Source organism: Scyliorhinus torazame, chromosome 15 (genome assembly GCF_047496885.1).
Source record: "Scyliorhinus torazame isolate Kashiwa2021f chromosome 15, sScyTor2.1, whole genome shotgun sequence".
Taxonomy (NCBI): domain Eukaryota; kingdom Metazoa; phylum Chordata; class Chondrichthyes; order Carcharhiniformes; family Scyliorhinidae; genus Scyliorhinus; species Scyliorhinus torazame.
In genome coordinates, this window is record NC_092721.1 from 169,641,903 (window position 1) to 169,656,651 (window position 14,749).

The 14,749-nt window shown below is 49.5% G+C and overlaps 1 protein-coding gene across 4 annotated transcripts in view; it reads right to left on the reverse strand.

The window, feature by feature from the left end:
- The window catches only part of tpte (transmembrane phosphatase with tensin homology), a 119,047-nt gene that overhangs the window by 15,372 nt on the left and 88,926 nt on the right, over positions 1-14,749 (reverse strand). For all 4 annotated transcript variants that reach the window (XM_072477073.1, XM_072477074.1, XM_072477075.1 and 1 more), the window contains one exon: positions 14,582-14,670. In XM_072477073.1, the coding sequence (XP_072333174.1) occupies positions 14,582-14,670 (89 nt within the window). The remainder of the gene's footprint in view (positions 1-14,581; positions 14,671-14,749) is intronic.

A 14,749-nucleotide genomic window follows, 5' to 3' on the forward strand; every position in this document is an offset into this window, starting at 1 on the left:
ATGAACTGGATCAGGCTCATCGGTCGTAGAGGCCTGTACCAAAGGCGAGTGAGCCGCCATGGGCAGTGACTCTGTGCTTCCGTAGGTACAGTGTGAAGGAGAAGGTCCTGAGCTGGACCAAGCAGAAGCGGGTGGTGCAGTGGGCTGGAGCTGGTATATGTGTATACCAGGACTTTACGGTGGAGCTGGCGAGGAGGCGGGCTGCCTTCAACCGGGTGAAGAGGGCACTGTACATTAGCAAGGTGCGGTGCAGCATTGTATATCCAGCGAAGCGGAGGGTGATGTATAAGCTCAGGGACTTAAATTTTGGAACGGCGGAAGCAGCGGAGGAGTTTGCGAAGGCAGAAGGACTGTGGCAGAACAGACAAATGGAGGAATGGCCATGTGCCGATGTAACCTCATGACTGTATTTTCTTCTTTTCTGTGTCACTGCGCGCGGGTGTAGAGGCTAAAGGAGCCAATGTTGTATATATTTGGACAAGGGAGGGGACGGGACTTTCACTCGAAATGAGGGCTCTCTGGGGTGTAGGTGGATATGCGGGGTGTGTGTGCTAAAAGAGGGTCAGGGACCCAGGTGGGGGCCTCCACGCTGGCCGGTTTAAGCCGGCCAGTGAACGGGAGTGAGGTGGGGGTAGGGGCTGCGGCCATCAGAGCCTGGCAGAACAGGGTCAGAGTGGTCTAGCCGGGGTGGAAAGTTGGGGCGGGGGAAGGAACCAAGGTCGCGAGGAGGAGTTTTACAAGAGGTAGTGGACGGGAGGAGCTGGAGACTTGGTGGGGGGGGGGGGGGGGGAAGAGAACAACTCTGGGGTATCATGTACGGTACTCTCGGAGGCTGGACGGCGTTGGTTGGGGTGGGTGGGTGGGGGGGGTGGGGAGCTGTGTAGATCAAGGGTGAATACGGGTAATCACGGATTCCTTTTTGTCATTTTATGTAAACATGCGGGTTGAGGTTTTGGGGTTGGTGGGCGGATGGGATCATTGTTATTATGGGGATTGACATATCTTGCCGATTATTGTTTATTGTTGATGGGTGCAAATGTGGGAGAAAATGTGAAAAAGGAGAATAAAATTTTTTTAATAAATAAAACATTCTTAAGCGAAGATCCCCACATCTGACCTTATGTTGGAAGGAAGGTCATTGATGAAGCAGCTGAAAATGGCTCGGCCTAGGACACTACCCGAGGAACATGTGATTTCCCAGGACTGAAATGACTGACCTCCAACCATCACAACCACCTTCCTTTGTGCTAGCTATGACTCCAACCAGTGGAACGTTTTCTCCAGATTCCCATGGACTCAGGTTTTGCAAAGGCTCCTTGATGCCATACTCTATTAAATGTTGCCTTGATGTCAAGGGCAGTCATTCTCCCCTCACCTCTTGGCCAATTGGTCAAGATACTGTTGCAATCTTACATAACCTTCTTCACTATCCACTATGCCATCCATCTTGGTGTCATCTGCAAACGTACTAACCATGCCTCCTACATTCTCATCCAAATCATTAATATAAATAACAAATAACAGTGGACCCAGCATCCATCTCCTGAGGCACACCACTGGTCACAGGCCTCCAGTTTGAAAAACAACCCTCCACAACCACCCTTTGGCTTTGGTCGCCAAGCCAATTTTGTATCCAATTAGCTACCTCACTCTGGATTCCGATAGATTTTTTAAAAATATAAATTTAGAGTACCCAAATTTTTTTTCCAAATAAGGGGCAATTTAGCGTGGCCAATCCACCTAGCCTGCACATCTTTGGGTTGTGGAGGTAAAACCCCTGCAAACACGGGGAGAATGTGCAAACTCCGCACGGACAGTGACCCAGAGCCAGGATCGAACCTGGGATCTCAGCGTCGTGAGGCAGCAATGCTAACCATTGCGCTGCCCATGATTCTGTGAGATTTAACTTCTTGCAACAACTTACCAGGCGGTATCTTGTCAAAGGCCTTGCAAAGTCAATTAGACACCGCTGACTGCACTGCCCTCATCTACCTGCCCTTCAAAAAACTCAATCAAATTCATGAGACATGACTTTCCCCTTACAACAACATGCTGACTTTTCCTAGTTAGCCCTTGCCTGTTTAAATGTCTGTAGATTCGGTCTAGAACACCCAACAATTTACCCACTACAGATAAGCTGTAGGCTTATCACTACAGCCCTTCTTAAACAAGGGCATAACATTTGCTACCCTCCAATCTTCAGGCACCTGTGGCTGTCGATACTTCAAATAGGTCAGTTCGGGGGCCAACAATTTCCTCCCTAGCCTCCCACAATGTCCTGGGATATATTTCATCAGGTCCCGGGGATTTATTTATCTTGATTTGCCTTCAGTGGTGTCACACACACACTGCGCATTCACAGAATAGAAGCCCTTGCAGTTGATGATCAGGGGCTGCTGCCGGGGAGCATGTGTAGCCACATGGGTGCAGTCTACTGCTCCCTGAACTCTTGGAAATCCAGGAGATCGTGGTGAAGCCTGTGAATCCCCAACCCTGGCTATCCTCATCCAGTTTACATAATGATGCCCCCCGCCACCCCCCCCGCGTAAAGGATATCGGTCACGTTCTGAATGAACCGATGTGTTGCTGACCAAAATACTGCACAGGTCCCCTGCTGCACCCTGGAAAGATCCAGAGGAAAATAAATTGAACATTGCCATGACCTTCAGGGCCACTGGCAGGGGGAATCTCCAAACCCATGTGGTATCAGGTCTTCTCTGAGATGTGTATATGTGGCAGACTAGGTCTCTGCACAATCACAGCCTTGCCCTGCCTCTCTTGCTTCCCAGACAATGGCCTCAAGAGTCCTGTGTAATTGACCTGGACCCCATTCACCTGTAGTGGCACCAACAAGCAGGTATTACGTGTTCCAAGGAGCTCCAGAGCCCAGCTTAGCTGTCTCCTCACACCCCTCCATGATTTTGGAAGACACCATTTTACCAATGTTGAGATGTTGGTGCTACACTTGTATCGCAGGATGGATTTCAACCCTTCCTCCCTCAACTGTCCACATGCCTTCAATTTACCTGGAACCTCACAATGGGCATGGAGAGAACCACCTGTTATTCTCCAACCTCTTCCCATTGTACTAGATCCAGTCATTGTGCTGATGGGCACTGACACATTCTGTCCCCATTTCTGTCCCCCCCGTCTCCCTAGAGATGTGCCTGTGCCGAAGGATATGGGGCTGTAAGACAGCCCTGCACACCAAGCTGTGCATTTTTTCCTTTGGAGCACACAGCCCTTGCCCCTGCCAGCAGCTGGGGTACTCCATGCTGTCAAATGATTGCTCCTGCTGCATGTCTGCTGCTCTTCTGCACAGTCTCCTTTCAGATTTCAGACCAAGTCACCTGGCCCATACCATTTTGCAGGTGGAAAATCGTCATTTAGCCAGCCCCTGAACTTAGAGCCTACAGACAATTCCGGTTTCCAAAGAAGACTATGGACAACAGTAACCTTCACAAAGCACTGCAGACCGGCCTGTTTGGTGTCTATGTGAACCATCCCTAATGTGTCACAATAACAGGCTCCCACTCCATAATCTCCCTTACATTCCCTAGTTTGTCTGTTTCATGCAGCCTTGTTGGGGGTTCATCCTCACTCCCTTCTGGTTTCCATCATTTATCCTCTTCATTCACATCCTAGTTCTCCCCCCCCCCCCCCCCTTTCAGTGTCTCCCCTCGTCTGTCAGCCCAACCCCAGCGAACTGAACCTTGCTGTGGTGGCTGCACAAGTCCCACAGCAGTGCCGTCCAGGTAGACACTGGTGTGTGACACCAAGAGTATGGAGACCTCCTGTACTCCCAATCCCAGTACTGATCAGAGATGGTGACACAAGAGAGAGTCCATGGGTCCAGCAGCACAGCGTTGTCCATAAAAACCGTTCAGCATGGAGATGAAGGGCAGGAATTGTTCTGCTCCAGCAGGGTGGTGTACAGCGCATCAGGAGCAGCACAGCACCGCGGCAGAAGTCTTCTGTTGCACTCATTCTAAAGTCTCCAGTGATCAGAGGATTGCCTTGTGCATGCCACACTTTAGCAACTGGGTTTCAAGCCAATGCAATTTCACACTGGTGTGAACGATTGGGAGGCCTGACAGGCAGCTGTTTTAATGAGCATTCATGAGATGCAATTGAACGCAAAAAGTGTTCACACCACCAGCAGTCAGTAAGAGAATTGCACCCTGATTTTCCACCAGGAGGGTTCCAACTTTCTTGCTGCGGTTAGAATCTCCACTCCCTCCTGGCCACCAAGCCCGCCACTGACAGGATGCAAAAATTCTAAGTTTCACAAACCAAAAATAGACACCAAAAGTAACAATAAAAGGCAAGTTTTACCATAATATTTAAAAACATTTGCTGGAACAACCCACATTTCTTTCTCATTCATATTCTGCTCCATAATATTTAATGAATTCTATGCCACTAGCAGATGATTACTTCAGTTTCTCATACCTAGTCCCTCAGCATGAATTCTTCTGCTGGAGGCTCATTTCAAGTTTTGATCCTCCAATAGTAAATTAGTTTTGGAATCCAATATTCAAACAGGTCACTGTACTAGTTCTAACCAGAACTTCAGGAACACAGCATTTAACTTCAGGCCAATGAATCATTAATGCATAATAAACAAATAATTTACTTCTGTTACACACTGTTTAACTATGTGCTAATACTACATAGTGACATCAGGCCCTCCTTTCTGGAAATTTACCTCAATCGGAAATTTACCACAAACGCACAAGCAATTGAGTAAAGTGATGGAGTATCATTTGTTGAACCAGGACAGTAGACATATTGTTTCCATTATTTAAAATCACAAAAATTAATGTGTTGAACCTCTTCAATTTTTGTCAAGGCCAAAGAAAATTCTAGAAACTACTGCATCTAATTCACTTGCTACAGTAGGGTGGAGTCTTGCCATTGTTATTGCCTCCCAGCTCAAGTTTCTTTAAGTGACACTGCAAGCAAGTTTTTTTTCTCTCTCTGGCTTCTAACTAACTGATTACTGATTTAACCACTTGATTTTTCATTGATCAGCTATCTCCACAGGCCTCACTCTTGCCTTTTAAAGAACCCCTGGTCACATCACCAATCACCCTTGCCATCTTATTTAGCACCAGTTATGAAAATGGCCCACCTTTCTTCCCCCGCCCCCCCCCGGCATCTGAAACCAATGCAGCTGCTGACCCACACACCAGTTAGGCCAAAGGTTTTCCCTAACCATTTCACGACTACCCCAACATCTTTTCTTCCCTTTTACCCATTAAGCTTCGTAGTTTAGCAGTGCACTGAACAGTTTAGGTTATGTACACAATTTCTAGAGGGCAAAGGATCTGCATCACCATGTCCCTTTCATCCACAGTGCCCCTACGTTGGCCAAGGTCTTTTGATAAACAACAGCATGACCCAGTGCCCTTTCTGCACATTAACAGAAAGCTCAAACCAAACTGGTGTACACAAAAGTCTGCTATAGTATCAGAGGTGTTGTCTTTCAGACGGGATGTTAAATTGAGGACCCGCTGCTCTCAGGAGTTTAAATCATTCAATGGTAACATTTGAAAAGGAACTCGGTGCTCGTGAAAGCTTGTTGTGCGTAAATTGGCTGCTGTCTTAGTCTACACTACAATGACCTGTGAAGCACTTGGGATATCCAGAAGATACAAAAAGCACTTTTAAAAAGTTCATTTCCCAAGATAGTAATCTCATGCGTTCTTCATTACAGGCAAATGAGGTACAAATATATCCATCAATTTCTTACCACTCCTTGACCTCTACAAAATAAAAACTACCAAGAAAAACTGCAACTGTGCAGATACATTTGGGGAAAAAAAAAAAAATAGTCCAGTTAGTTAAGCCAAATGGTCCCATCTATTCTGCTGCAGGCTGCACAGGTTTGTAAGGTGGAATTGTCCAAGGCTTGCTCCCCTAGAAAATTGTAAAGTTCCCTGTTGACATCGACGCCTTGACATTTTAGAATTGCTATATATTTGGATTTTCAACTGACCAAATCAGACTATTGCTCCCAAAGTAACCTGCGACATCGCTTATTGTCACAAGTAGGCTTCAAATTAAGTTACTGTGAAAAGCCCCTAGTCGCCACATTCCGGCGCCTGTTCGGGGAGGCTGGAATGGGAATTGAACCGAGCTGCTGGCCTGCCTTGGTCTGCTTTCAAAGCCAGCGATTTAGCCCTGTGCTAAACAGCCCCCACTTGTGACAATAAGTGATTATTATAATATCCCAGCGACACCAAAATATCTGCTTATACTGGCTTTAAATCTATTCAACAATGGAGCATCTACAACCCATCTGGGGTAGAGAATTCCAAAGATTCAGCAAAATGTCTCCTCATCTCAGTCCTAAATGATTAGTCTTTCCTCCTGAAACTGTGCCCATGTTTTAGATTCTTCAACTAATGGAAACAATCTCTCAAGTGGCCACCCTAATAACCCCTTCAGAATTTTGTAGTTCTGAAGACAATCTCCCTTCATTCTTCTAAACTTGAGAATAGAAGCCCAATTTGCTCAGCTTCTCATCAGATCACAACCTCCTCATCCCAGGGACCAAATTAGTGAACCGTCACTGTACCACTTTTTAAAAAAAATATATTTTATTGAAGTTTTCGAACACAATTTTTCCCCCTTACAAATCAACAAAAACGGTAACATGATAACTGGTAGATGTTAAAATAAAATAGTGAACTAACAAAATAGTGCTCCCCCCCCCACCCCCTCAAGAACACAAACAATTTACGCCCCACCCCACCCCCCCCCCCCCCCCCCCGGGCTGCTGCTGCTGGCTATCTATTTTCCCCCTCACGTTCCGCTAGATAGTCGAGGAACGGTTGCCACCGCCTGGTGAACCCCTGAGCCGATCCTCTCAGCGCAAACTTCATCCGCTCCAGTTTTATGAACCCTGCCATATTGTTTATCCAGGCCTCCACGCCGGGGGGTTTCGCTTCCTTCCACAAGTAAAATCCTACGCCGGGCTACTAGGGACGCAAAGGCCACAATATCGGCCTCTTTCGCCTCCTGCACTCCCGGCTTATCCACTACCCCAAATATAGCTAACCCCCAGCTTGGCTTGACCCGAACCTTCACCACCTTAGAGATCACTCCCGCCACTCCCCTCACGACCGGACACGACCAAAACGTGTGTGGGGTTCGCCAGGCTTCTCCCGCACCTCCTGCACTTGTCCTCCACTCCGAAGAACCTGCTCAACCTCGCTCCCGTTAGGTGTGCTATGTAGCACCTTAAATTGGACCAGGCTAAGCCTGGCACACGAGGAAGAGGAATTTACCCTACTTAAGGCATCAGCCCACAAACCCTCCTCAATCTCCTCCCAGAGCTCTTCTTCCCATTTTCCCTTCAGTTCTTCTACCAGCTCCTCCCCCTCTTCTCTCATCTCCTGGTATATTTCGGACACTTTGCCCTCCCCGACCCACACCCCCGAAAGCGCTCTATCCTGGATCCCTTGTGTCGGGAGCAGCGGAAATTCCCTCACCTGTTGTCTCGTGAACGCCCTCACCTGCATATACCTAAAGATATTCCCCGGGGGCAGCTCATACTTTTCCTCTAGCGCTCCCAAGCTCGCAAACGTCCCATCTATAAATAAGTCTCCCACTCTCCTAATTCCTGCCCGGTGCCAGCTCTGGAACCCTCCGTCCAACCTCCCTGGGGCAAACAAAGAACAAGAACAAAGAAATGTACAGCACAGGAACAGGCCCTTCGGCCCTCCAAGCCCGTGCCGACCATGCTGCCCGACTAAACTACAATCTTCTACATTTCCTGGGTCCATATCCCTCTATTCCCATCCTATTCATGTATTTGTCAAGATGCCCCTTAAATGTCACTATCGTCCCTGCTTCCACCACCTCCTCCGGTAGCGAGTTCCAGGCACCCACTACTCTCTGCATAACAAAACTTGCCTCGTACATCTACTCTAAACCTTGCCCCTCTCACCTTAAACCTATGCCCCCTAGTAATTGACCCCTCTACCCTGGGGAAAAGCCTCTGACTATCCACTCTGTCTATGCCCCTCATAATTTTGTAGACCCCTATCAGGTCGCCCCTCACCTCCTTCGTTCCAGTGAGAACAAACCGAGTTTATTCAACCGCTCCTCATAGCTAATGCCCTCCATACCAGGCAACATTCTGGTAAATCTCTTCTGCACCCTTTCTAAAGCCTCCACATCCTTCTGCTAGTGTGGCGACCCGAATTGAACACTATACTCCAAGTGTGGCCTAACTAAGGTTCTATAACTTGCCAATTCTTATACTCAATGCCCTGGCCAATGAAGGCAAGCATGCCGTATGCCTTCTTGACTACCTTCTCCACTTGTGCTGCCCCTTTCAGTGACCTGTGGACCTGTACTCCTAGATCTCTTTGACTTTCAATACTCGAGGGTTCTACCATTCACTGTATATTCCCTACCTGCATTAGACCTTCCAAAATGCATTACCTCACATTTGTCCGGATTAAACTCCATCTGCCATCTCTCCGCCCAAGTCTCCAAACAATCTAAATCCTGCTGTATCCTCTGACAGTCCTCATCGCTATCCGCAATTCCACCAACCTTTGTGCCGTCTGCAAACTTACTAATCAGACCAGTTACATTTTCCTCCAAATCATTTATATATACTATAAACAGCAAAGGTCCCAGCACTGATCCCTGTGGAACACCACTGGTCACAGCCCTCCAATTAGAAAAGCATCCTTCCATTGCTACTCTCTGCCTTCTATGACCTAGCCAGTTCTGTATCCACCTTGCCAGCTCACCCCTGATCCTGTGTGACTTCACCTTTTGTACTAGTCTACCATGAGGGACCTTGTCAAAGGCCTTACTGAAGTCCATATAGACAACATCTACTGCCCTACCTGCATCAATCATCTTAGTGACCTCCTCGAAAAACTCTATCAAGTTAGTGAGACACGACCTCCCCTTCACAAAATCATGCTGCCTCTCACTAATACGTCCATTTGCTTCCAAATGGGAGTAGATCCTGTCTCGAAGAATTCTCTCCCGTAATTTCCCTACCACTGTAGTAAGGCTCACCGGCCTAGAGTTCTACCTATGGTTGTTCCTGATCGGGGACCACACCGAGGCTCCCAACACACCCCTCTGTCACCTCCAGATACTTAATGTTGCCGCCACCACAGGTTTGTTGTAAACTTTTTCGGGGAGAGCGGTAGTGGCGCCGTCACCAGCGCTTTTAAGCTTGTTCCTTTACAGGATGCCATCTCCAGCCTTTTCCACGCCGCCCCCTCTCCCTCCATCACCCACTTACGGATCATCGCCACGTTGGCGGCCCAGTAGTAGTCGGCCAAATTCGGCAACGCCAGTCCCCCTCTGTCCCTGCTACGTTGCAGGAACCCCCTCCTTACCCTCGGGGCCTTCCCTGCCCACACGAAGCTCATGGTGCTCCTATCTATTTTTTTGAAAAAGGCCTTAGTGATCAATATTGGGAGACATTGAAACACAAATAGGAACCTCGGGAGGACCATCATCTTAATCGCCTGCACTCTACCCGCCAGTGACAGCGGCTGCATATCCCACCTTTTGAAATCCTCTTCCATTTGCTCCATCAGCCGAGTCAGATTGAGTCTGTGTAAGGTTCCCCAGCTCCTGGCTATCTGAATCCCCAGGTATCGGAAGTTTCTTTCCACTCTCCTTAGCGGCAGGCCATCTATCACTCTACTCTGGTCCCCAGGGTGTATCACGAAAAGCTCACTCTTTCCCATGTTAAGCCTATAATCCCGAGAAATCTCCAAACTCCCTCAATATCTGCATAACCTCGGTCATCCCCCCCCACTGGATCCGCAACATACAGCAGGTGGTCATCTGCGTAGAGTGACATTCTATGTTCTTCTCCCCCTCGAACCACCCCTCTCCATTTCCTGGAGTCTCTCAGCGCTATGGCCAGTGGTTCAATTGCCAGTGCGAACAGTAATGGGGACAGTGGGCATCCCGGTCTTGTTCCCCTATGTAGTCGAAAATACTCCGACCTTTGTCGATTTGTGACTACACGTGCCATTGGGGCCCCATAGAGGAGTTTAACCCAGCTGACAAACCCCTCCCCGAACCTCCTCAGCACCTCCCATAGATACTCCCACTCTACCCTATCAAATGCCTTCTCTGCATCCATTGCTGCCACTATCTCTGCCTCCCCCTCTGCTGGGGGCATCATTATCACCCCCAATAGCCGTCGCACGTTGACATTCAATTGTCTCCCCTTTACGAACCCTGTCTAATCTTCGTGCACCACCCCCGGGACACAATCCTCTATCCTCATTGTCAGCACTTTTGCCAGCAACTTGGTGTCCACATTTAGGAGTGAGATAGGCCTATAACACCCTCATTGCAGCGGGTCTTTATCTCGCTTCAGGATTAGTGATATCGTCGCCTCCGACATTGTCGGGGTAGGGCCCCCCCTTCTCTGGCCTCGTTGAAGGTTCTTACCAGCAGCAGGGCCAACAAGTCCACATATTTCCTATAAAATTCCACCAGGAACCCGTCAGGTCCCAGGGCCTTCCCTGCCTGCATGTTCTCCAGCCCTTTGGTCACCTCGTCCACCCCAATTGGCGCCCCCAGGCCTGCCACCTCCTGCTCCTCCACCCTATGGAGCCTTAGTTGGTCCAGAAACTGCTGCATCCTCTTTTCTCTCCGGGGGTTGGGACCTATATAACCTCTCATAAAAGGTCTTGAACACCTCATTTACCTTCCCTGCTCTCCGCACCGTGGTTCCCGTTTCATCCCTAACTCCCCCCATTTCCCTCGCCGCTGTCTTCTTTTGAAGCTGGTGGGCCAACAGGCGACTCGCCTTTTCCCCATATTCATATCTCATCCCGTGCCTTCCTCCACTGTGCCTCTGCCCTCCGTGGTCAGCAGGTCGATTTCCGTCTGGAGTCGTCGCCTCTCCCTGTATAGTCCTTCATCCAGGGCTTCCGCATATTTTTTATCCACTCAAAATCTCGCCCAATAATCTTTCCCTTTCTTTGGCCTCTGCTTTCCCCTTGTGATCCCTGATGGAGATCAACTCCCCCCTGACCACCGCCTTCAGCGCTTCCCATACTACCCCCACTCGGACCTCCCCATCATAGTTGGCCTCCAGGTACCTTTCGATACATCCCCGCACTCTTCCGCAGACTCCCTCATCCGCCAATAATCCCACATCCAGTCGCCAGAGTGGACGCTGCTCCCTCTCCTCTCCTAGTTCCAGATCCACCCAATGTGGGGCATGGTCTGAAACAGCTATGGCAGAGTACTCCGTTCCTTCCACCCTCAAAATCAGTGACCTTCCCAAAACGAAGAAATCTATCCGGGAGTATACCTTATGGACATGGGAGAAAAAGGAGAACTCTTTGGCCAGCGGCCTAGCAAATCTCCACGGATCTACTCCCCCCATTTGGTCCATAAACCCCCTAAGCACCTTGGCCGCTGCCGGCCTTCTTCCGGTCCTGGATCTAGATCTATCCAACCCTGGGTCTAGCACGGTGTTGAAGTCCCCCCCCCCCCCCCATTACCAGGTTTCCTACCTCCAGGTCCGGGATGAGTCCCAGCATCCGCTTCATAAATCCCACATCATCCCAGTTCGGGGCATATACGTTGACCAACACGACCTCCATTCCCTGCAGTCTGCCACTCACCATCACATATCTGCCCCCGCTGTCCGCTACAATGTTCCTACCCTCGAACGACACCCGTTTCCCCACCAATATGGCCACCCCTCTATTCTTTGCGTCCAGCCCTGAGTGGAACACCTGTCCCACTCATCCTTTCCTTAACCTAACCTGATCCGCCACCTTCAGATGTGTCTCTTGAAGCATGGCCACGTCTGCCTTCAGTCCCTTTAAGTGCGCGAACACTCAGGCCCTCTTAATCGGCCCATTTAGGCCTCTCACGTTCCACGTGATCAGCCGGACTGGGGGGCTGCCTGCCCCCCTCCCGTCGACTAGCCATTACCCTCTCTGGGCCAGTCCCACGTCCCGGTTCCGCGCACCCACCCGTCCCCCAGGCGGCGCATTGTCGCCTCGACCACCTTCTCTTACCAGCTCCCTTTCGATCTCCACAGCAGCAACCCAGTTGTCCCCACCCCCCCACTAGATCCCCATCTAGCATGGTTACTCCCCCCATATTGCTTCCGAAAGTCAGCTGACTTCAACTGACCCCAGCTTCTCCCGCTCTCTCCTGGACGACACCCCCCCCCCCCGTGTGAGGAACTCCCATCCTCCTTGCGCCTATCTTCCTGCCATCATGTCTCTGGCGCAGGAAAAGAAAAAGAAACTCCACGCTTTCTAGAGCCATCCCGCCCCCCATGGCACAGCTCCCCCTACCGCCCCGCCCCCGTCCCCCGCCTGTGTCTCTTCTTCCCCCCCTACCGGCGCCCACATTTCTCAGTGTGTCCCCTCCCCAATTTACACCTCTATACATCAGCATTTTCGTTTCCCCTCCAACATCAGTCCCTCAGTTCTGGTCCAGTTTCTCTTTTTGAATGAAGGTCCATGCTTCTTCCGACGTTTCAAAGTAGTAATGTCTGTCCTGGTGCGTGACCCACAATCGCGCCGGCTGCAACATCCCAAACTTCACTTTCTTCTTATGCAGCACCTCCTTGGCTCGATTGAAACTCACTCTCCTTCTCGCCACCTCCGCACTCCAATCCTGATTATCACCGCATTCTCCCATCCGCTACTTCGTACCTCCTTGGCCCATCTCAGAACCACCTCTCTATCATTGAAGCGGTGAAATCGCACAATCATCGCCCTAGGTGGTTCTCCAGCCTTTGGTCTCCTCGCAGGGACCCGGTGGGCCCCTTCCACTTCCAAGGGGGCCTCAGCTCCCATTAGCGAGTGTAGCATCGTGCTCGCGTAAGCCCCGCCGTCAGCTCCTTCCACTCCCTCGGGGAGACCCAGGATCCGGAGGTTCTTTCTCCTTGATCTGTTTTCCAGGACTTCAATCCTTTCGATGCACTTCTTATGGAGCGCCTCGGGAGTCTGCATTTTGACCGCTAGGCCCAGGATCTCGTCCTCGTTGTCCGTTACCTTCTGCTCCACCACACGGAGCTCTATCTCCTGGGCCTTTTGTGTCTCTTTAAGCAACTCGATTGCCTGTAGCATCGGGGCCAGCACCTCCTTTTTTAGCGGCTCCACACAGTCTTAAAAATTCGTCCTGGTCCGGTCCCCATGTTGCCTGGGCTCCCTCCGCCGCCATCTTGCTCCTTTCTTTCTTCTGCCGCTGCCCTCGAGGATTCTCCGAGATCTGGCCGCCGCCGCCGATATTTTTCTTTTCCGCTGGGGGGGGGGGGGGGGGGGGGGGCGGACTCCCTGTTGCCTCACCCCACACCGGGTTTCGTCAAAAAATAATTTCCTGTTGGGGCTCTTAAAAGAGCCCGAAGGTCCGTTTAAGTTGGAGCCGCCGAAACGTGCGGCTTAGCTGGTCATCTCCACAACCGGAAGTCTCCACTGTACCACTTCTAAAGCAAATACCATCCTTTCTGAAAATGTGAAAAGCAAAACTGCGGACAGTACTCCAGATGTGGTCTCATCTTATGACAATAGCAGGACTTCTTTATTCTTGTACCCTCAAACCCCAGAAATCAAGGCAAACATGCAATTTGCCAGCCTAATCGCTTGCTGGACCTGCACGTTAACTTTCTGCATTCCTTGTATGAGCATAGCCAAGTCCCTTGAACACTTACAGGATGCACACAAGATATACTACATCTACTGTTTCCCTTTATCTACCCTACTAACTACATCCCTAAATTCCAAATGAATTTGTCAAGCATAATTTCCCTTCAGTAGAATCATGTCGACTTGTTATAATCATACTCTGCTTTTCTAAGTGCCTTGTTGAGACTTCCTTGACCCGCAGTCTCTTCAGGTTGCGAAGAGATGATCATTCATGTTAATTAGCTCTGGCTATTTGGGGCAACTTTTTCTCCTCCCAATAGACAGCAGTGGAAATTCAGAACTCTCATCCAAAAATCAACTGAATTTTATAAGTATATAACATCAGGTAAAAAAGGCATACAGATCGAATGTGTGTAAATAATAATCTTTGTCACAAGTAGGCTTACATTAACACTGCAATGAAGTTACTATGAAAAGCCCCTAGTCGCCACATTCCGGCACCTGTTCAGGTACACAGGGAAAATTCTGAATGTCCAAATTACCTAACTGCATGCCTTTCAGACTGGTGGGAACACCCGGAGGAAACCCATGCAAGACACCGGGAGAACGTACAGACTCCGCACAGACAGTGACCCAAACGGGAATTGAACCTGGGACCCTGGCGCTGTGAAGCAACATTGCTAACCATTATGCTACTGTGCCACCGTATGGAGTTGAGGTGCAGATCAACCATGAATTAGTTGAATGACAGGACAGACAAGGGGCTGAATACCCAGTTATCTTCCCAGGTCAGGAGCAGAGTAATTGGGCTCCAAGGAGGGCATGAAAAAAAAGAGCCATTACTGGATTCCCTCCCCCATCCAGCTGTAACAAGGAAGGACATTGTGCAGAACCAATAATATTAAAAATCTGAATATTGTGTAAAAATGTCTACTGTTAACCAAAATGTCTCCTACCTTTACCACCTTTGCAATGGATCGCTATAACATTCTTCTCATCAGCAGCCATCCAATCCCGAACATTCGCTGTAAATTTCAGCATGTCCCTGATGTATAAAACATTGCAAATCTTGAAAGTTCACACCAAAAGGCAATGAAAGGTTGTCAAAAGCATCTGGCCTTAAA